The sequence below is a fragment of the Molossus molossus genome, unplaced genomic scaffold (assembly GCF_014108415.1).
Source record: "Molossus molossus isolate mMolMol1 unplaced genomic scaffold, mMolMol1.p scaffold_m16_p_17, whole genome shotgun sequence".
NCBI lineage: Eukaryota > Metazoa > Chordata > Mammalia > Chiroptera > Molossidae > Molossus > Molossus molossus.
In genome coordinates this window covers 49122739-49144650 of record NW_023425352.1, presented here as the reverse complement: position 1 = coordinate 49144650, position 21912 = coordinate 49122739, and the positions used below count along the sequence as shown (strand labels likewise).

General features: G+C 39.7%; 1 protein-coding gene across 1 annotated transcript in view; it reads left to right on the top strand.

The window, feature by feature from the left end:
• CTNNA3 (catenin alpha 3) overlaps window positions 1-21912 on the top strand; it is a 1555380-nt gene that overhangs the window by 12349 nt on the left and 1521119 nt on the right. Inside the window, exon 2 of the mRNA XM_036264901.1 lies at window positions 7137-7240. Within this exon, the coding sequence (XP_036120794.1) occupies window positions 7142-7240 (99 nt within the window). The 5' untranslated portion in view covers window positions 7137-7141. The remainder of the gene's footprint in view (window positions 1-7136; window positions 7241-21912) is intronic.

Below are 21912 nucleotides of genomic sequence, written 5' to 3'. Positions count from 1 at the left end.
AATTGTTGCAGAAACTTTAATAAGAATTTTCCTGTGTCAGATTAAAAAATTGTTACAATAACATAGTGAGGTGATACATTTAGACAATTTCAGGAAGTCTTTTCTTAAAAGTGGAACAACTGGCAACTTTTACCCTACATCTGTGAGAACTACATGTCTTGGAAGATTGATGAAACTATGAAAGAAACAAATCTGACCAATAAGGAAGTGATATATGGAAAGCTAGAAAGTTTGAGAGGGCCTGTGCTAAGTAATGAGTAGAGTAAAGGTACCAATGTAGGTCTGCAGCCTGGCAGGTTTAGTTCAGTGATCAGAACATCAGCTCGCAGACCAAAGGGTTGTGGATTCGATTCCCAGTCAAGGGTATGTACCTGGGCTGCAGGTTTGATCCCTGGCCCCTGTCGGTGTTGTGTGGGAGGTAACTGATTGATGTGTCTCTCTCATGTGGATGTCTCTCTCTCTCTCTCTCTTCCTTTCTTCTACTTTCTCTAAAAATCAGTGGAAAAATATCCCAAGAGTAGACCTGCATAACATATACCTACATATGTATATGGTTACAAATGAAGCTAACAAGCTGCTAAAATACGTTCTATCCTCCCATCTTTCTACCTTGAAAACTATACCTTCAAAATGATGTGGAAGGCAATTCCTTAAAGTTTCTTGTTAGAATGAGGTGGTGGAGGATGCTCACATCTGCCCCTGGTCTGTTGTCTGCCCTCTTCTCTTTCCACTTCTGACTCTGTCCTGCACTTGAGAGGCCTTGAGCACATTCTAGCAGACAGCCCGCCTGTACATCCGAGCTCTGTTCATACTCAGCAAACAGCTGCCTCTTGGCTACCTCTCATGTGTAGGGATGGGCACACTGAGTCATCCACCCTTGAAAGAACGGATTCCAGGAAGAGGCCAGCATAGACGTCGAAGTGGGCCTGGGCTGGTTGAGCAGAGAGTTGGGGTACTAAATACTCTGAGAGAGTAAGGAAGGGTAGGTTTGGGCTCTGGGGGTGCATATCACCTTAGCTCCTTGCACTCTTCTAAAGCCCGAAATTGAGAGTAGGTCAGCTCTTGTCCCAGTCTCTGGATAGTACTGGTTTGGGAGAAAGTGACTATTTTATTGCAGAGTTGACAATGTTAGACAGAGTTACACATGTATCCTAGACTTTAAGAGAAGGAAATTTCAGATTAACAGTACGTATGATTTTAAGAGACTGTGTATGACAGGAGAGGGCTGGGATGAATTAAAAACGAAGAAAGAAGATACACAGCCAGCAGGATCTGGGCTTTCATACTTTTTCTTTCCCCAGAATCTAAAATAGTAGCTGGTGTGCTTCACTACTCCATAAACAATCATCAAACAGCAACATCAACAACCTGAAAACCCAGTGTCTGTGCAGGGAGCATATATTCGAAAAGCATGTGGATCAAAGATGAGAACAGTGACAAATGGCTGGAGGCAAATAAAAGAACGTGGCAGAAACTAGGAAAAATATTACTGGAAAGGCTTTAGCTAGAGTTGAAAGGGCATGATGAAGGAAAGAAAAAGGGACTTCCAATAAAAACAAATAAAAAGGATAAGAGAAATACAAAGAATAAGGAAGGAATAGGTCCTCTGCATGTGTCAAATGGTATGAGACTAACAGAGGGCAGATAATACACATAAATGATATCAAACTCGTAAGGGTGCAAAGGAACTGAATTACGTGGAACAAGCAGGTAAGTTACAATTACTGTTGAACTAAAAATACGTTCATACTGGTATCATATATGACATCTCTGAAACCATATGAGAATGTGAACTATGATGTCTCTGGGAGGGAAGTTAGGTGACCAGAGGACAGGGATGGGAGAGAGGCCTGCTTTCACTATATATGTGGTTAAACCTGTATTCTTTCATAAATGTTTAATTCATTGGAAACCACCAAAACTCTACATAATAAAAACAAAGAGGATAGCCCATTCTCTTTACAGTAGTTGAAGTATGGGTACCCTGAAGAAGTGTGTCCCTGAATTCTGAAGGACCTGCAGATGCGCTCACAACACCTCTCCTGGGAGACCCTGAGAAATGACAAAAGCGGAAGAAGGACAAATATTCTTATTTCAAAAGAGGTAAAAGGAGGCCTCTAAAACTAGACTGGACATTTAGGCACCAAACTGTAGAAAACTGAAGAATTAAAATGGCAGTAATGACGACCAGTCAACACGCATTCTCCAGGAACAAGTTAATGTCAAACTAGATTTAAAACAAATTGAATTCTTAAATAAGAATGTTTAGAAAGGGTGTCTCTATATCAGTGAAGCATTTAAAAATTTTTCCCATGATACTTTTGCACAGAATTTTAAGAAGTGGATCATTTAACACAAAAATGAGTAGTAACTGGTTGAAAATCATATCTAAAATGTTTATTAATTGATCACCATGGATCTAGAAGGAAGTATCTAGTGGTATCAGAACCAGGTTTCATGCCCTGGCTAGTGGGCTCAGTTGGTTGGAATGTTGTCTCATGTACCGGATGGTCTTGGGTTTGATTCCCTGTCAGGGCACATACCCAGGTTGAGGGTTTGATCCCTGATCGGGTACATGTGGAGGCAACCAATCGATGTTTTCTCTTTCTCTCCCTCTTTCTTCCTCTCTCTATAATCAATGAAAACATATCCCCAGGTGAGGATTAAAAAAAAAATCATGTTTTATGCCTGGCCCTCACCTGTTCAGTTACTTAACTGGGAACTATAGAATTTATACTGAACAAATTAATGGATAAACAGAAAACTAGGAGGCGGTTTTTAGGTGTTGGGCTCTCTGAAACCAATTTTTGACTGGCAAGACAAAAGTTCAGATTCTACAAGATGAAACGTTAGGACAAAATAAAATTTTGCATTTAGGGGCAAATAAAAATTAATTGTACAAATATATTATGGGGAGACTTGGGTTTGTAGTAATTCTTGAATAAAAAGACCTGAACAGTTCAGTTGAAAGTGGGTACAAAGTTAGATTAATTGGGTAACTATGAAAATGGTGTCATGGAATTTAATAATCTTATAGGAGAGTCAGCTATCACCATACAGACTGTGTTACAAAAATTTATTTTTTAAGAAATTAAATATGTGGTATTAGAGACTTTTCTATATGAACCACATTATAGGTGGGTAGGTTTCCAAGCCATCCCACAAGAATATGTCAATTTATGGAGAATAGTTAGTTTTACTGAGAAACCCTGAGCTCTGGAATTTGGAGACAGGGTCATGTGTGGCTGTAAGGAAATGGAAAAGTTTTCTCTTTAAAGTTTGTGAGGGGATTGCTACATAAAAACAAATTTTGGAAATGGCTGAAGTTTTCTACTGGCCTCTATGCACATGCATCTGTTCTAATATCCCTCTTTTTTTGCTGCCAGAATATGACTAAAATACAATATCACATGTGCTATAATAGGGATACACCCAGGATGTCAGATAGACAGCTATGAGTTAGTTTATACTACTGTATGATTGAATGGGCTGTCCCCTATGACCTCTAAGAGTTAACTGCATTTAAAAAAGAAATGCTTGTTAAACTAAATGAATCTAAAATTGATACAAGTTCCTTTTCAAGCAGGGAATAAAGTGGAATGAAGACAATACAGGCATTGTGTACAAAGATAGCTTGGGGAGAAGGGAAGGATCCGCATGGTTGTGTTTGCCCAGTCTTAAGGACTATCCCTGAAGACATCTATTACTGCTGCCAAAATATTTGTTTTCTTCCCTTTGATTTTGAAAACTGGGGTTTTAGTCTAGTCTGTCTATTTCCAAACCTGTACCTTTCCCACTTATAAAGCCATCTCTGTTGGATAGAAGTTCAAAAGTGGCTGACTTCAATCCACATAAGGAAGAACTTGATAAAAGTAATCACTGGCATCTAATGGTATAGTGAACATCTCATCACTTCTGTTCATCTAAGGCCAGGACGTTGTTAAAATAAAGGATATTGTAGAAGGTATTCTAGAATTGTCTGGGAGGTTCTCCCTAACTCTTGAGACTTTATGGATTATAAGATGTAAATGCCTTGGAATGTAATATCCACAAGTTAAGATGTTAAAACCCACATGGTGGTATCAATACAAGAGGTAAAAATTTGTCAGACTTGGACTTAGACTTCAGTTGCAAAATTCTGCTGTTTTCTACCTGTTATTACCCTGATCTCCAGTAAATCAGGGTTGTTACATCCAAAAGACCCAGAAAATTTTTATGAGAAATGGCATTATTCAAAGAGTAATAATTATACGTAGCCAAAGTTCTTTAAGGACATGTTGGTTTATTATTTTATATTTTTTGACATGAAAAAATGAACCCAACTTTCTTTATTTCATGTGTATTAAAGAGAGGATCACACAATTAGGAGATACTTTGGCCAAATTAGGTTTATCTTTTATCTCTTGGCTGAAAAACACTCATCAAGCAGCATTACACATGATGTGGATAATTTTTACTCTCCTTAGTTTTTTATTTTCCTTGCCTCTAATTATGGTGCTCAATGTAGCTTTGAAAATCCCATGTGAATTTTGCAGTGAAAGACCATGTTTTTAAAGGCTGTGAAGGTTCACTTAGATCTTATTTGAGTTTGTAACAGTGTCCTCTACTTCTTGTTCCAGAGATGAAAGAACAAAGCAGTATCAGCAGCCTTGACTTGATTTATATGTAGGATAGTACCTGTCATCAGAGGGGTAAAAAGTAAACCCTTTTGTGAAGTACACATTTAATAGTACCCTAATGGTTATGGAACTGAAGGACATGTTTTATTGTATTGATTGGCTCTGAGCTATGCAGAAAGGTCACCATGGGAACATCCTATCTGTCAATTTAGATTTGCCTGTGTTAGCGGGAATCAAAGTGGTAGATGGAATGATTGGAAAAAAGAAAAAGAAAAAGGAAAATATAACAAAAACAAAATGTTTCAGTCCTATGGCTGCATTAAGAGATACCATTTGGCAACAGCGTTGGTAGCCTTTCTTAGAGCTTATCTCTTGCATTTCAGATAAATAGCTGAGAAAAGAAATCATGTTTCTACCTTAGAAAAGAAGTAAAACCAGTGAAAAGGAGAGAGAAGCAAGACAGTAAAGGACTAAACCATAGGGATTTGTGTCTTTATATATTGATATATCATAGGATAATAGTAGTTTATACTTTCATTTGAAAAGATATTCAAATAATATATTTTAAATTAATACAACTTGAATAATATTTTTTCAAGGCAAAAATAGGTTTTAAAAAGTAAAAATATTTAAAAAGTAAAGAAATTTGGTTTGCATTCAATTAAACTATCTAGAAATGTGCTACATTTCACAAAGTGTACTCTGTCTTTGCAATCAACAATGCTTTTGGGTTTCATATAAAACCCTCAACATTTAAGTAGTTTTTAGTCGATGAACAAGTAATATATTATAGGTATTTGAAAACATGGGTAGAGTGATCCTAAGAACTCAACACATAAATTGCTTTTTTTCCCCTCACTTCAAATTGCTTATTATAATTTCCTGAGTTGACTAGAAAATGTTTTGATGCTATACACAAAGTAATTAGTATGCATTAGTGTTTTTAGTAGTAGAATCAACTTTGGATAAGTAATTTTACTTAAATGCTTTAATAAATTATTAAATTTTTCATAAGTGGTTCCTTTGAAACTTTCATTTTTCAATTTTTTTGCTCAGATAGAGAAGGGGGGAGAGAGAGGAAGAAAGAGAGAGAAACATCGATGTGAAAGGGACACATCGAGTAGCTGCCACCCACATGACCCCAACCAGGGCTGGGAACAAACTGCAAGTGAACCCAGGTCTCTCGGGACCACAGGCCGATGCTTATCCGCTGAACCAAACCGGCCTGGGCTGTCCATTGCTTTTTTAGGTAGAGTAGAAGGGAGGGTGGGGAGGAGAGAGAGAGAGAAACGTTGATGTGAGCTAGATAGGGGATCAAACCTGCAACCGAGGGACGTGCCCTTGACTGGGGATCAAACCTAAGTCCCTTCAGTCTTTGGACTGACTCTCCAACTGCCAAACAGGCCAGGGCTATTTCTTTTTTTTGTTTGTTTTAGTGTCTGTCGGTATTATAGGGAATATCAGAATATTTTCTAGGGGAAGATTCTTATGTTCTGTTAGCCTGCAAATATAGAAAACTATAGAAAAAAATAGGTAATAGCTAAATAAGAAGATTTTTGCATTGATAGTAATACACATTTCTGTGGACTATGAGTTTTTTTTTTTGATATTTTATTACCTTTATTTTAAATATAATTTATTTAAATGTAAATTTACGCAATTTTTTTTTTTTTATCCTCACCCGAGGACATTTTTCTATTTTTTGTTCAGATAGAGTGGGGGAGAGAGAGAGAGAGAGAGAGAGAGAAACATCGACGTTAAAGGGACACACCAACCAGGGCCAGGGACAAACTGCAACCGAGGTACATGCCCTCAGTGGGAACTGAACCTGGGTCTCTCTGGACAGTAGGCCAACACGCTAACCACTGAGCAAAACTGGCCAGGGCAGTTTACACAATTTTAAAAATTAAATGTATTATCAATGTCTTCTCAGAGGCTTCTTCTCTCTTTCTATCCTGCCACTTTATATTAATTTCTTTTCTGTACAGGAAAGTAAAGTGCCTCTAACTTTCTTCTCTAATCAAAACTCTCACATAAACAATACCCAATACAAGTCGAGGTGTATCCCATGTCTTACAAAGTCCTACCTGGCTCCTTATCTGAGTCATCATGAACAAAAGCAGGGAAAACATGGGCTCTGGCTGCCTCAGTGCTCTGATTTCACGGAAGTCAAAGGCTTGCGTACTGTAAGCCATGTCTCACTAGCTTGGCAATTCTTTTTCACTTACGACTCATGATGAAATACAAACCCACCTGGGCTGAGTGATTATTTTAGTCATGGATATGATCACATAGATTAATTTGTTAGGGGACCTAAACTCAGACAGCATGACCTCCAAGAACACTTGGAGAATATCCTATTTCTCTGTCGGTGGACTTGACACCTTGGCCCTTGGAGGGCTATGGCGGATATTAGGAAGAGGTCCTGAAATCTCATGTGCTCTGTGATTTTAATTAGTGTCTTCCTTTAGAACATATTTTAAAAAATTAATAAATGTATTTTGTTTTTGTGCACAGGCAGCATGTCAGCTGAAACACCAATCACACTGAATATTGATCCCCAGGATCTGCAGGTCCAAACATTCACTGTAGAGAAGCTACTGGAGCCTCTCATAATCCAGGTATTAACAGCATAGAAATTACAATGTAGAGTAACTGCAGAAGAAATAAAAAATGTGGGAAAAATAGATAATGAAACAAGGGAAGCTTTCATTTTTATAGAATAAATATGTCATCTATAATTGTCATTGAAAGTAATGTTAAAATGTAAAAAAGTATGCATTTAGTAATAATAGTAAAATTCTCTTTTAAAAGCAATTGCAGTGATAATATGTATATATATAGTTTTCAAAGAACTTATATATATAATATATATATATATATATATATATAATATATAACATATTGGAAAACTTTCCAAAAGTTCATGATCTTGAAGGGCATAGTGACACCAGATAAAGTTATCAATTTAGTAGCTCCATTAAAAAAATTCTCACTTTTCCTGATTATTTATCTTCCGTTTATATTCCATTGCTTTTAAGGTTTCACAGATATTTCTTACTACCTCTGTGTATAACTCAAAGTCAAAATTGAATTTTAATTTTTGGGGTAATTGGTCATAGATACTATTAATAAGTCACTCTGACTTCTAAATTCATTTATTCGTAAATCTTTTTTCTGCTCTTTTTATAGTTACCAGAGCCTTCCCCACCAAACTTGATTTATTTCTAATCTATTTTTTTTCTCCTGGGTACAGGTAAATCACCAGGTCATTCTGCAGGGATGTTCAGCCTGAGATATATTTCAATCATTCGCTTTCATTTTCTCTGTGTGATAACTTACAAAGTTGCATCCCTCTGTAATAAATTCCTCCAATGGATCAGAAATATTTTTTCTCAGCAATTACATTTTAATGATTGCAACTGTAGACATCTGCACTTTATCACTTTCAAGATCCAAGTTTGGCCACGCAGTGTAGAAAGTCTATTTATGCAGAATTGTGAGGAGAAGAATGTACATCTCTATGTTGTAGACTCTCTGAAGGAGATATAAACTTCTAGATCATGCTGAAGTCATTACATAATGGAAATGTCTATAATCTTATTTGCCACAAAATATAATTTGTCATGTGTCACATTCATGTTGAATGTAAACTAAATTAATTGATTTAGCCCTGCTGGTGTGGCTCAGTTGTTGAGCATTGAGCCATGCACCCAGAGGTTCGATTCCAGCCAGGGCACATGCCCAGATTGTGGGCCCAATCCCCAATGGGGGGCATGCAGGAGGCGGCCAATCAGTGTTCTCTCTCATCGATGCTTTTATCTCTCTCTCCCTCTCCTTTCTTCTGTCTCTAAAATCAATAAAGAAAAATTATTAAAAAAAAGAATTAACCTACTCAAAATCCTTTAAGATAAAAACATTAACAAAATCCTTATAATATGTTATCTCCTATAAAGTTATTTTTGGCAAAGTTTCAAATGTGTTTTCTGATGTAAATTATCCCATATTTTCAAGAGATAAATACAGAGTTATATCAATAGTAGTCAACATTATTCCTCTGGCTCTCACCTCTAACTTTTATAGTCTCTGCTTAGTATAGGCATGCAGGGATCCAGGCTAACATAGAGTCCCTCTCAACATTTACTACCCTGTTGTAACAGGGTTCAGAGAATATGATGAATCATATAAGGGCCACCAAAATGTTCACTGGGATGTGACATGTCAGTTCTAATCATATTGCTTTTGTCAAAGCAAATAACATGGTCCATGTTGATGCTGGACGTGTGAAGCTGCCCTGTGCCCAGAATGGGTATATTTGTGAACCACGCCAATAACTGTTACCTTCCCATTGCCTTCTTTTTATAGTTTTTTTGGCCAAGCCTTCATTTGCTTTCAAGTCACCTTTGCACCCTGGTCACAGCTGACTTTGTCAGGGTGGGCAACTGACTTCCTGACCTTCAGTTAGAGTTTGGCAGGAAGCCTGTGGGCAATCTGGCTTGAGAGCTCTTCCTCTGGGCGACAGTGGTGAGTCGGTCCTACCACCCTCCTCTTGGGGAAATTGACTACATACTTAGAGTTAAGCAGTTAGTACCTAGGGTTAGACAGTTTTATCATCACAAAGCGAAAGGCTCCCAGAAGAAAGTACAGATGTGGGGAAGAGTTCTAGTGGAGCAGTTTTCAAATTCAAGTCTACAACTTTCTGCTGTTGAGGGACAATATGATTACCTAGTCACTGAGGGTTTTTTTTGTTAATCCTCACCGGAGGATATTTTTCCATTGATTTCTTTTTTTTTAGAGAGAGTTTAAGGAGTAGGGAGGGGAGAGAGAGAGAGAGAGAGAGAGAGAGAGAGAGAGAGATTGATGTGAGGGAGACACATGGATTGGTTGCCTCCTGCCACACCTTGACCAGGGCTGCAGATTAAACCTGCAACCCAGGTAATAAAACCCAGCTACATGCCCTTGACTAGGAATTGAACCCTTGACACTTTGGTGTGCAGGCTGATGCTCTGACCACTGAGCAACACCAGCCAGGGCCCTAGTTACCAAGATTTTGATGGATTATTCCAGTTTTCAAACCACATTTTATTATTTTTTTAATAAAAAATTATTTTTCTTTATTGATTTTAGAGAGAAAGAAAGGGAGAGGGAAAGAGAAACATCGATGAGAGAGAATGTGGATTGGCTGCCTCCTGCACACCCCCACTGGAAATATGGCCCACGACCTGGGCCTATGCTCTGACCAGGAATTGAACTGATGACCTCTTGGTGCATGGGTTAACACTCAACCACTTAGCCACACCGGCTGGGCTCCAAACCACATTTTAATCTCAGAATTATACTGTAGCCTTGGTGGGATTAAACTGTTTCCAGTTTCCTTGAGCACTGGCCATGTAGGCCAGATGCTTGTTTTTCTTATGTAATTTGATTTCCTGACTCCATACTTTCTTACCAGTGGCTGAAAGTTCAAAAGAAGTTCCATTATCAGTAGCATTCTGGGGTTCCTGTGGTTGCCCTCCTTATTTATGCTGGAATGGAGGTTTTCCTGCAAAGCCTCTCCTGCTCTTCTTATCTCCAAATTTTGGAGTATCTGAGGTATGACTTACCTGTGCTCCCTGCCATGTTTTTCCATGTCACCCGACTTCCTCTTGTTGATGGTGGACAGTAACTGCCAATGATGCCCACTGTGAGACTGAAAATGGACATGGCAAGGTAGCCACGCTCCAGAAGCCTCCATGAATCCTCTAGGTGGTGGACAGGCACTGGGCTCCTATAGAGGGTAGAAGGTCTCTTCCCAGCTGGGCTTCACTCTGTCTCATGGCCCCAATGACGCAACGCTTGCCCCTAGACCCACGCAAAATTCCCGACAGAAACAACCCCTTTCACGCTCTTGGCTACTCACCCCTCCTTGTTAGAGTCAAATCCAGACTAAGTGGCTGGAGGGTGAAGAGTTAATCCTTACTCCTCCAAGCACCCTGTTTTTCTTTCTTTAAAAAAAAATTATTTCTTTATTGATTTTAGAAAGAGAGGAAGGGAAAGGGAGAGAGAAAGAGAAACATCGATGAGAAAGAACAACTGGCTGCCTCCTGCATGCCCTCCACTGGGGATTTGGCCCACAACCTGGGCATGTGCCCTGACTGGGAATCGAACCAGTGGGACCCACAGTGCATGAGTGAAGCACCCTGTTTTTCTTTCCTCCCTGGCTCCTATGCAGGAACTCTCTGCCACACCCCACTCTCAACATAGTTTCTTTCTCCTCTCTTTCAGCCAAGGGAAAAACAAAAAAGAAAAAAAAAAGCAATCATGCATATCAGTTTATGCAAATAGATGCCTTGATGCCCAAAGGGTTCATTTCCACTGTTCTACAGACAGATTTGATTGACTTTCAGGTAGCGGAAGAGGACATGCTTTGGCTTCTTAGCCATCTAGAATATAATTTCCTTTGTTTCTTTCAGTAAAGAATTCAAATTTCGTTTGTTTGTGCTTTTTTTCTGTCATTTCTATAGGTCACTTTGAATGAGGTGATGCCATTTTACTTATGTTTCCTTGGTTTTATCTCCAAGCTGCCTTTTTTTTGTTGTTGTTGTAGCCTTGATGATTAATCTATTACTATTATTTATATCAGAATTAATTTGAAGGTTCCAAGGAAATCTCAAAGTCAAGTCCACACACTTACAGTATTTTTCTAGATGATAAATAAATGTAGGACTTTTGACTATAATCTTAACAAGTAACCTTGAAAGTTAGTAAATTAAATGTTTTTAAAACACTTATAGGCTCAAGACTTAATAAGTATGAAGATGTTATTTTTATGGTAGAATGAAGAAATAACCTTAATTCTGCTCCAATAATGTTTTAAACCTTAAGGTGATTCAGTGTAGTTGAGTTGATTCTAATAAAGGGAGTTCTAGTTCTGCATTCATTTACTGCCAGAAAATTTCTCCCATGGGAATGTTGTTAGGCTTTCGTATTCCTTAAGAACCAACAGTTGAGAAGAAGGAAGCCACTCTTAAATTAAAATAAGAATAAGGAAAACTGGTCGCTAATTGATTAAAATAGTGTGAGTCCTGCTGGAGTATGCATGGCTGAGTATACAAGGGATGCACCCTCTGCCCCAGAGCCTGGTACCTTGGAGATTAGGGGCAGGCAGATGTCAATCTCTGCACATCCTTCACCTCTTCTCTGCTTGCTTCCTAGACCTTTTATTCTGTCCCATTGTTCTGGGTTCTCTGACCATCCCAATCCACTCTGCTTCTATTAATATGTTATCTTTCAATCCCAGCTTTCAATTTCCTCACAAATTCAGAATAATCCTACAAATTTCCACTTCTAGCTTAGCTGTGGAATTGATCTTTCTCTTGTAAACTGGTTTTCTCTAGAGAGAGCTAGGTGGTATAGATTGATAAATCCAGACCCCCTTGCCCTTTTAGTGGAAATTTGCTAGACCGAAGGGAGCAATTGTGGTTCAACTGTTTGAAAGGACAGAAAAGTTCATATGTCCCCAGATGTGGTCATTTTTACTAGGCTATTTGAGAACACCCAGCTTGTCTCAGGAGATAACTTTTGCAGCTAACAACTTTGTGTCTCGTCTAGACCATTGGTCAGAAACCTTTTTCTCTACAGGTCTAGGTAGTAAATAGTCTCAGTTTTGACAGCCATAGGATTTCTGTTACAACCACTCTGCTGTTGTAGCTTGGAAGCAACCATAGACAACATGTAAACAAATGGATGTGGCTGTGTTCCGATAAAACTTTCTTTACAAGAAAGGGCAAGTGGTCAGATTTGGCCCCAGGGTTCCGTTTACAGGCCCCTGCTCTAGACCGATCATTTTCTCATGGAGCGGCTCTGCACTTATGGTTAAGGAAGGGCAAGAAATGGGCACTACCCTACCCACAATCGAGATCCCCTGTGAGATCATTCATGATGGAGTGTTGTTTTGTGGCCAAGTCCTGTGAGAGACACACAGCCTCATTTGGGAGGAGAGTGCTAACTAGGCATTTCAGAAAATTCCTGTGTCTGTACTATTGAGATCCTGTTAACCCAGTGGTTTTCAACCCTGGCTGCACATTAAAATCACCTGGGGGAGCTTTTACAACTCCTGATGCCCAAGCCAGAAAGGAAACCAATTAAATCAGAATCTTTGGGAGTAGGACCCGGCAGTAATTTTAAATGCCCCCAGGTGATTACAATGTGGGAACTGCTGTGTGGGCTGTTGTCAGCCAGTAGTGAGCATGGTTATGCCTCTTGGCTTAAGGATTGACCTAGCATGGTGCTGGTTCTATGTCTTTTTAATGAGTTTGGATGGTGCCCATTTGGAATAAATTTATAAGGAATTTCTGGGGTAACTTCCTACATCAACTTTCTATGATATGCTCAGGTAGTCCTCCTAGGTCTAAATAGGACTATTAGTAGCAAATGTAGGAAAACTCCTGCAGCTGAGAGGTCTTGGATCCACATTCTGCATCTCTCTCTTACCCAGCAATCCACCACTAGATGTATGGACTAGGTTATGTTACACTCAAGGGTTTTGGGTACCCATAGTATGGTGTTTTGATTTATAAGAAATATATATTTGGTCATTCAGATGACCAAAATGTATTTCTCACATGTATTTGGTCTTCATGCACAATTCCTGCCTCACAGCTTTCAAACCCTTAGAATTTCCCAAATGTAGAGAATGATAAATGTGTCCTTTGTTGTATTAATGAGGTGACTTTTGGAAAGCACCCAAGGATGGAGCTGGTTGTGATTAGAGGGTTGGAGCTTTTGCCCCGACCTCTGGGGAGGAATGAGAGGCTGGAGGTTGAGTTCAATCACCAATGGCCCAGATTTAATTAATCATACCTGTGTAATAAAGCCTCCATAAAAACCTGGAAGGAGGGGGTTGAGAGCACTTCCGGTTTGGTGAACACTGGGGGAATGGTGCACTTGGATGGGGCATGGACGCTTCAAGTTTTCCAACAGACTGCCTCGTGCATCTCTTCCATGTGGCCGTTCCTGCGTGTAGCTTTTATAATAACTAGTGCTCTAGTAAGTAAAGTGTTTCTGAGTTTTGTGAGCTGCTCTAGCAAATTAACAAACCCGAGGAGGGGTTTGGGGCACTTCTCATTTGGTCAGGAGTGCAGTAAAACAACCTGGGCTTGTGACTAGCGCTTGAAAGCAGGGGTAGGTGGTGTCCTGTAGGGCTGAAGCCTTAACCTGTGGAATCTGGTGCTATTTTTGGGTAGACTGTCAGAATTGAGTTGAAATATAGGATGCCCAGCTGGTGTCCCAAGAATTGTTTTGTGGTGTGAGACTCCCCCAGCTTCCTACCCCCCAGTTGGAATTGGGTCCAGGAACCTAATTCACATAGCATCCTTGGTTTTGGTGGGCTTTGCTCGGGGTGGAGGAAGTGGTAGTGAGGGAAGAGATTCATAATGTCCTCGTCTGAAATTATGGTGTGGTGTTAATCGCACAAAGAAGTTAACATTTACAATCACTTGCACCGGTGTTTCTCAACCTTAGCTGTCCTAGGCATCACTGGGAATTATAAACATCCTGAGACCCAGGCCACAGCTAGGGCCTATTAAATCAGAATCTAGAAGTGTTTTTTAAAAGCTTCCCAGGTGATTTTGTTGTATAGCACTGGAGTGAGATCTTGCTACCACCAAAATGTTTTCTAAGAACTGGCAGCGTCAAGCTCATTTGGGAATGCCTAAAAAAAAAAATCCACAGATCCTCAGGCCCCACTCCAGATCCACCGAATCACGATCTATGGTATAATAAGATCCCAGGTAACTTGGATCACTTTAATGTTGAAAAAAGCACAGTTGTAGGAGACCATACATTTCTACATTTAGTTTGCAACTGTGTATAACCAGAGTTGAAAACCACGGCTCCTTAGCTACCTGCAGGTGTTTGAGTGGTGAAGTCACCAGGAGTTTTTGAACTCTGATACTCATATTGTTGCTCTGCAACTGGGTCCTTGAAGGGGCTGCCTGCCACTAATTCTTGACTTATGCCTAGCCAGCCCTTTACATCAAGTGATTCTATTCTTCCCAGGAAGAAGAAGAAATCAACACCTTTCTTTCTTTCTTTCTTTCTTTCTTTCTTTCTTTCTTTCTTTCTTTCTTTCTTTCTTTCTTTCTTTCCTCTCTCTCTCTCTCTCTCTCTCTCTCTCTCTCTCTCTCCCCCTCTCCCTCCCTCCCTCTCCTTTCTTCCTTCCCTCCTTCCTCTCACCTGAGGATATTTTTACATTTATCTCCAGTCGTAGTTGGCGTGGTGGGGGGGGGGGGGGGGACAGGGACATTGATTGGTTGCCACCTGCACGACCCCAACTGGGGTCAGGGATGAACCAAAACTGAGGTATGTGCCCTTGGCCGGAATCAAATCCGGGACTCTGGTCCACGGGCTGACACTCTAACTGCTGAGCCAAACTGGCCAGGGAAGAAATCAACATTTTCAAGAGCTAGTGTTTCTCCTTTACGGTGTTTGGAATCAGGATGCAGTTTGTTATAAACCAGACATACTTTTCAACTCTGGAAAGTTACTTAGCCTTTGTATAGATGAATATGGAGATATATGGTAACACAGTACTGAATGCTCTATAAATTAAGGTTTAAGAAATGTGGTTTGTGATTTATAGCAAGTTTTTTCCTTTAGGAAACAATTTGCATTCTCAACCCTGATTTGCAAGATATTGTATTTCTTTCTTTTCTTGTTTGTTAATCCTTACCGGAGAATATTTTTTCCATTGATTATTTTTTATTTTATTTTTTTTAGAGATAGTGGAAGGGGGGGTTAGGGTTAGAGAAAAGGAGAGGGAGGGAGAGAAACATCGATGTGAGAGAGACACATTGGTTGGTTGCCTCCTGCATGTGTCCTGACTGGGGCCCTTTGGTACCCAAACTGACACTCTAACCATTGAGACACACCAGCCAGAGCACAAGATATTGTTTTTCTTCAATTTAGACACAATCTCCACCTTACATTTTTAACATTTCTGAAATTAGGATGCATCTTATAATGGATAGGAACATTTGATGTAGTTTTCCTTTTGATTCTTGCAGGGGATCACAAATTTACCTACAATACACTTTAGCTCCTTTATCTTCCATCAGTGATCTGATCTTCATAAGCTCCCACCCCCTGGAGATTGGGACAAATGCCTTCTATTTCAGCCAAAAAGATTGGTAAACTGGTGTGATTCAGCAGTGTAAATAATCTCTTCTGGTAAATAGTATCTTTAGATAAAATGATCAGAAACATGTAGTAGGGGTTATCGTTTATGTGACCTCATGGGGATGGGAGATAGTTCTTTGCATCTGTGAGATGACCTTTGGGCACTTAGTACCTATTACTGTAGAGTGCTGGGGTCTGGGATACTTTCTGGACGGGTGACCTTTGAGGGCTGACCAGTCCCATGAATGGCCATCTTGTGGGTACCTCTGTGTATTTCCTAATGTAGTTATACCTGATAAAATTTGAGGACTGCTTTTTCTCAGCTTGGTTAAGATCCGTGAATCTCTCAAGATGCCTTAGTCTCCTTTTGGCCTTTTATGACTGCTCAGATCCCAAAGTCCTAGCTATGTCTTCCGTCAAGAGGCACTTTCAGCCTCTAATCACCTTACTCTTTACCATGGCGGGCTTAGGGCAGGCCCACTAGTCTTCAGCAGTCACATTTTGATTGACCTTTAGGATAAGTAAGATGGTGTGGGTCTTATCTATGCCTCATGGGAATCAAAAATGGGTTGGGAAAACTAAGCTGGCCTACTCTCTACCTAATTTCCCTGAGATGCCAAGATGACACTGTGGCCGCCCCAAATTTTGTGCAAGGAAGCTCATGGAGCAATTTTTCCTACAGTCCCATAGATAAATGGAACCAAAGTTCCTCTGCTTTCAGTGTTTTCTCTCAATCATGCTAACATATATCCCTAATATCGGTGAAGCTCAGAGAGGAGGAATAAAGACATGTATCTTACTTGCTTTTCTTACCTGTCAGCCCCTTCTGCAATAGTCTCTTGGGGTTAGTCTCTTGGAAGCTAGTAGCTTTCCTACTCCCCCCCCCCCCCCCATCAGACCAGATCTTTTAAATTAAACTCTATAATTCAGTCTATTAGATATAACTTTTGCTAAATGGGAGTTAAAAGAACCTAGACAATGATTTTCTCTTTTTCTAATGGCTTTCATAAGTATTTTTGCTTAAGACTTGAAGAAAGTCAGCTTTGAAACTCAATAGTATCTTTGAGTTTCAAAGTTGGCTCTCTCCTTCTCTGGGAAAATAGGCCTCATGGTTCAACCTTGCATATAAAAAGTTCAATATTGCCAAATATCATTCTTACTTACATTCTAAAAAGTGGTTAAATTTATGGTGTTTTAGAATTAAGGGGCTATGATACTATCCTGATGTTTTGAAGGAGAAACTTTAGGGTGTCAAAGGTCAAGCACTGGCCAAAAGGATTAAAAATGGTGACTGATGTATAATTTTCACCAATAAATGAGGCAAAAATGGCTTTGTCGATTTAGAGACAATTCTGGCAAATGAGGTAGACACAAGTAATCAATTTTAAGCTGAGCATCAACCTTTAAATCATGGATAAACTGTATTCAAACCACATTTGTGTACTATAGGATCTTGACTGTAGAGCCCTATAGATCTAATCACTATCTCTTGTGGTATTTCTTGCTTAACATCTGTTATCTCTTATTCATTCACAATGAGCAGGTGATTATAGACATCTTCAGTAAAAATGAGTTGTTAGAAGAGAAAGAAAAAAATCTGGTCTAGGGTAAGTGGGAAAACAGAATATGGCAACAGATAGTGGGAATAAAAGGCAGATAAAACTTCGTAAGTTTGTATTGACAAAGCATATTGGCATAGTTTATTCAATTTTGTAGTTGATGGGTTATACATGATTATTAAACAAAACTGGAACACAGAATTAGTAGTCATAACCATATCTCACCATCAATCACTGTTGGAAGTGGAATGCTGGGTAGGATGAACCAAGTGTCCAGGTGAACATGGTCTAAACTACTACATGCGAGGTCAACCTATTTATTTTAGGGCCAGTTTTGGCCTGATTGGATTTTTCACTTCTTACTTTGTTTCCTTCAAGAAGTCAATGGTTATTGATGGAAAAGAATCGTCCTTTTGCTTCTTCTTGCTCAGCATTTCTTTGAATCGGTACTCAACTACAAACTACTGATTATTGATTCACTAGAATCATTAATGCTTGATTTAGGTATAAATAGCAGCATGAATATAATTTCTTCTTAGTTTGCTTAGTTCAGTATCTTGATAGTTTTTCATTGCATTTTTGGGGAAAATTTTTAGAGAAAAAGGCTGTATGATTAATATTGCATTTTTTTTTTTTTTTCTGAGGACTGAATTTGTCTCTGAATTTTTGCTCTGTATAAAACAAGCATAAATAATAGTTATTTTTGAAATGGAAAAAGCCACATATCCTTAGATAAATAGGTTCATGGTTGGGTTTTCTGAGAAATACTGCCTCTAAGTGTTGGGGTGCCTGAAGCTGTCCTGTAACTTCTCCAGCTATACGTTGTTTTTAGGAGATCGCATACAGTCTCCTGATTTCACAAAACAAATACTCTTCTCAGATATTTTTGAAATTTTAGTAAGACTAGCAAAACCACTGATATAGCTTACCTTTTCATTTTAATTATAGGCATAAGAAATATATCTCCAACAGTTACCATTTTTCAACTCCATAATTGTCTACTATTCTCCAATTTAGCAACTCTAACAGGCAAACTTAACATGCCTAAAGCTCAGCTCTTGAGTCCCCTCCCTCCTCATATCTCCTTAAGTAAATATTACGTCCATACACCCAGCTGCTCAGGTCAGATGACATAGAATCATCCTTGAGTCCCTATTTCTTTCATCACTCATATCCAATCTACTAGCCAACCCTGTCGATTCCCCTCAGAATGACCAGAATTCTGCCACTTCTCAACAATTCCATCACTGCTCCCTGGAATGAGCCACTCTGCTCTTCACCTGGGCCACTGAAACAGCCTCCTAATTTCTTTTCGTTCTTCTGCTTCTCATCCCTCTACCTTATCTCTGCCCAATCCCCAGTCTATGCTCTCCGAACAGCCAGAATGATCCTGTTCAATTTTAGGTATGGTCATGTTGCTTTCCTGTTCTAAAGCCTGCTATGACTCCCAGTCCCCAAACAGAATCGGGAGTGTTGGTGGTGATTTACAAGGCCTGCACAATGTGGTGCCTCGATGCCAGCCAGACCGCATCTCTTATGCTCTTGCTTCACTCTGCACGAGGTGTACTGGCCTTCCTGCTGCTTCTGGCAGACACCCATCAGACTCCTGTTTTAGAGGCTTTGGACTTGCTGTTTCCTTTGTTTGGGATATTTCCCCCCAGATTTTCAAATATCTTATTCTTTACTTCCTTGGGTTCCTTGTTACCCAATCAGAGATGCCTTCCCTGATAGCCAATCTAAACTAGCCTTTCCCATCATTTACCTATTTCCTTACCTTTCTTTACGCTCATAGCACATATTAATACCTGCTACTGTGTTCTTTTAAAAAAATTTTTTTCCCCTTTATTGATTTTTAGAGAGAGAAAGGAAAAAGGAGATAGAAACATTGATGAGAGAGAACATTGATTGGCTCCCTCCGGCATACCCCCTCCTACTGGGGATCGGGCCCACAACCTGGGCATGTGCCCTGACTGGAATTGAGCCGGCAACCTCTTGGTGCATGGGTCCACAGTCAACCAGTGAGCCACACCGGCCAGGTGCTACTGTGTTCTATAACTACTTATGTGTGTGGTTACTTTCTCCCTTCTGTAGAATGAGGCTCACTGCCATAACCTCCTGGCACAGGACAGTTGTACCAGCTATATTTGTTGAATAAATGAATAGTCGAGTCCAGTATTGGTTTTTGTTTTTTTCTGGGTGGTAAGGATCTAAGTAAAAACCAGAAGAAACTAATATTTGGTACGGGTCTCAGCGTGTGGTCTTTTTCGAGTTGTGTTTGAGTTCCTTTTTTTTTTTTTTTTTTTTCCAGAATAACTATACTTCCTGGATTAGAACATTTTAGCTACAGCCTCTTCTGTGTTTGACATGTAAATCTCTGTTCGTTATGCCTTCTGCCTGATCCACAGTGCTGGTAGAGGTGGGGAGGGATCTACATGGGCTTTGTAATGGTTCCTCAGTAGCTCCAAGCAATAGCTGGTGTTGCAGTGGTTGTTAATCTAATAAATAAGTAAACCCTACATTATAGTAAAAAAAAAAAAAGATGTTTAATTTTATACTTTTTGTGTCATTTGTGGTGAGGATTGTTGTGGGCTGAATTGTGGCTCCATTTCCCATTCATATGCGAGGTACCTCAGAATGTGACTGCATTTCAAAAGAGGACCTTTAAAGAGGAACTTGAATTAAAATGGGGTTTTAGGGTGGACCTTGAATCCAAAATGGCTGGTGTCCTAATGACAGGAGATTAGGACACACATCAGGGATGCTGCACTCAGGAGGACAAGGTAGCTTTCTATAAAACTGCAGAGTTTGATCTTGGACTTCTATCCTCCAGAACTGTGAGAAAATAAATTTGTGTGGTTTGAGCCACCCACTCTGTCGTACTTTGTGGCAGCTCTAATACATGGTTTAAAAAATGAAAATCACTAATAAAAATTGTGTGCCTGCTTTTTTTTAATAGTTTGAAAGTGAACTATGTAAACTCTTTTTTCAAATATGTAAATATTTAAAATTTTGAAATACAAAAATATTGCAAGCAAGAATTTCAAAGGAATACAAATATATACATACTTGATTTTAGATCACTTTGAACTGATCAGACCTTAAATAAGCTATACAAATAGAGGCTTGTTTATTCAGAATTTATAAAAATGTGCTCTTCCATGATATTAGACTTGGGAAGTGATAGCATCTCTTGCGTTCAGAATTCCTTTTGATGAAAACTACCATGTACTGTCACTAAACTTAAAATTTCAGCCTAACTACTAGCTCTTTTTGTAACTGTGTACAAATCATGCAACATTGTGGCTCTTGGTTTAAGTTTTCCAAAATCTAGAGTTTCATTCATCTTTTGTCAGCTGCTCTTTATTATTTATACTGTGCTAACTCGGGGTTTTCAGGACAAGTCCAGGCCCGACCTTATGGAGTTCTTGGTAAAGCTGGGGAGGCAGTATGTTAACAGCTAATGACAAACCACAAATAGGTAGTGTGAGAGGTACATTTAAGGACTGTAAGGGAAGATGTTACTGGTGAGACGAGGAGACCTCAGTTCTTGAAGGAAAAATTTCAATCAAGAGACAGTGTAGAAAAGCAAGAATTTTATTGACTGCAGCAAAAATATACTTAGGACAGTGAAACAAGGAAGAGCATAAAAGAGGTAACAGGAGAGCCTGGGCGGGGCTGCTTTGGCTCACTGGGAAGTCAGAGAAAAGGGGGCCTTGGAGACAGGTGCAGAGGGTTAGCCCGGGAAGAGCTGCCGCTGCCCACTGCTCCTCTGGTTGCAAGTCTGGTAGGGTCCCTTGGAGTTTAGGAGGTGTGTGCCTGTTGGGGAAGAAGGGAAGGGTGAGGGAGGCACGGGCATGCTCCTGGGAAGGAGGGCACACCGGGACTTTTGTTTTTCAGAGGTTTTAAAGGCTGGGTGTTTAGGGAAGGTCTTAGCGGAGGATCAACAGAATATTCATCAGCTTTATGCTGATGTAGCAAAATGAGATTTATTCCCTTAATTTGTTTGTTCTTGAGTGCGGTTGGTAAATGGCACTAATTGGATTTATGTTAATTGTCTCCTACTGGTTGCGGAGTAGTAGTGCAAACCATTTATTCTTTTTTTGTTTGTTTGTTTGTTAATCCTCACCTGAGGATATATTTTCATTGATTTTTAGATAGATGTGAGACAGACACATCGATTGGTTGCCTCTGTCATGACCCTGACCAGGGTCGGAAATTGAACCTGCAACCCAGGTATTTGCCCTTGATCAGGAATCGAACCAGTGACCCTTTCATATTTAGGCCGAGGCTCTAACCATTGAACAAAACTGGCCAGGGCCAAACCATTTACTCTTTTTTTTTAAACATTTTTTTTCTTCATTGATTTTAGAGAGAGAGGAAGGGAGAGGGAGTTACAAACATTGATGAGTGAGAACATTGATTGGCTGCCTCCTGCATGCCCCCTACTGGGGATTTGGCCCACAACCTGGGCATGTGCCCTGACCGGGAATCAAACCTGTGACCTCCTGGTGCATGGGTCTCTGCTCAACCACTGAGCCACACCGGTCGGGCAAAACCATTTACTCTTAAGTGTCTTT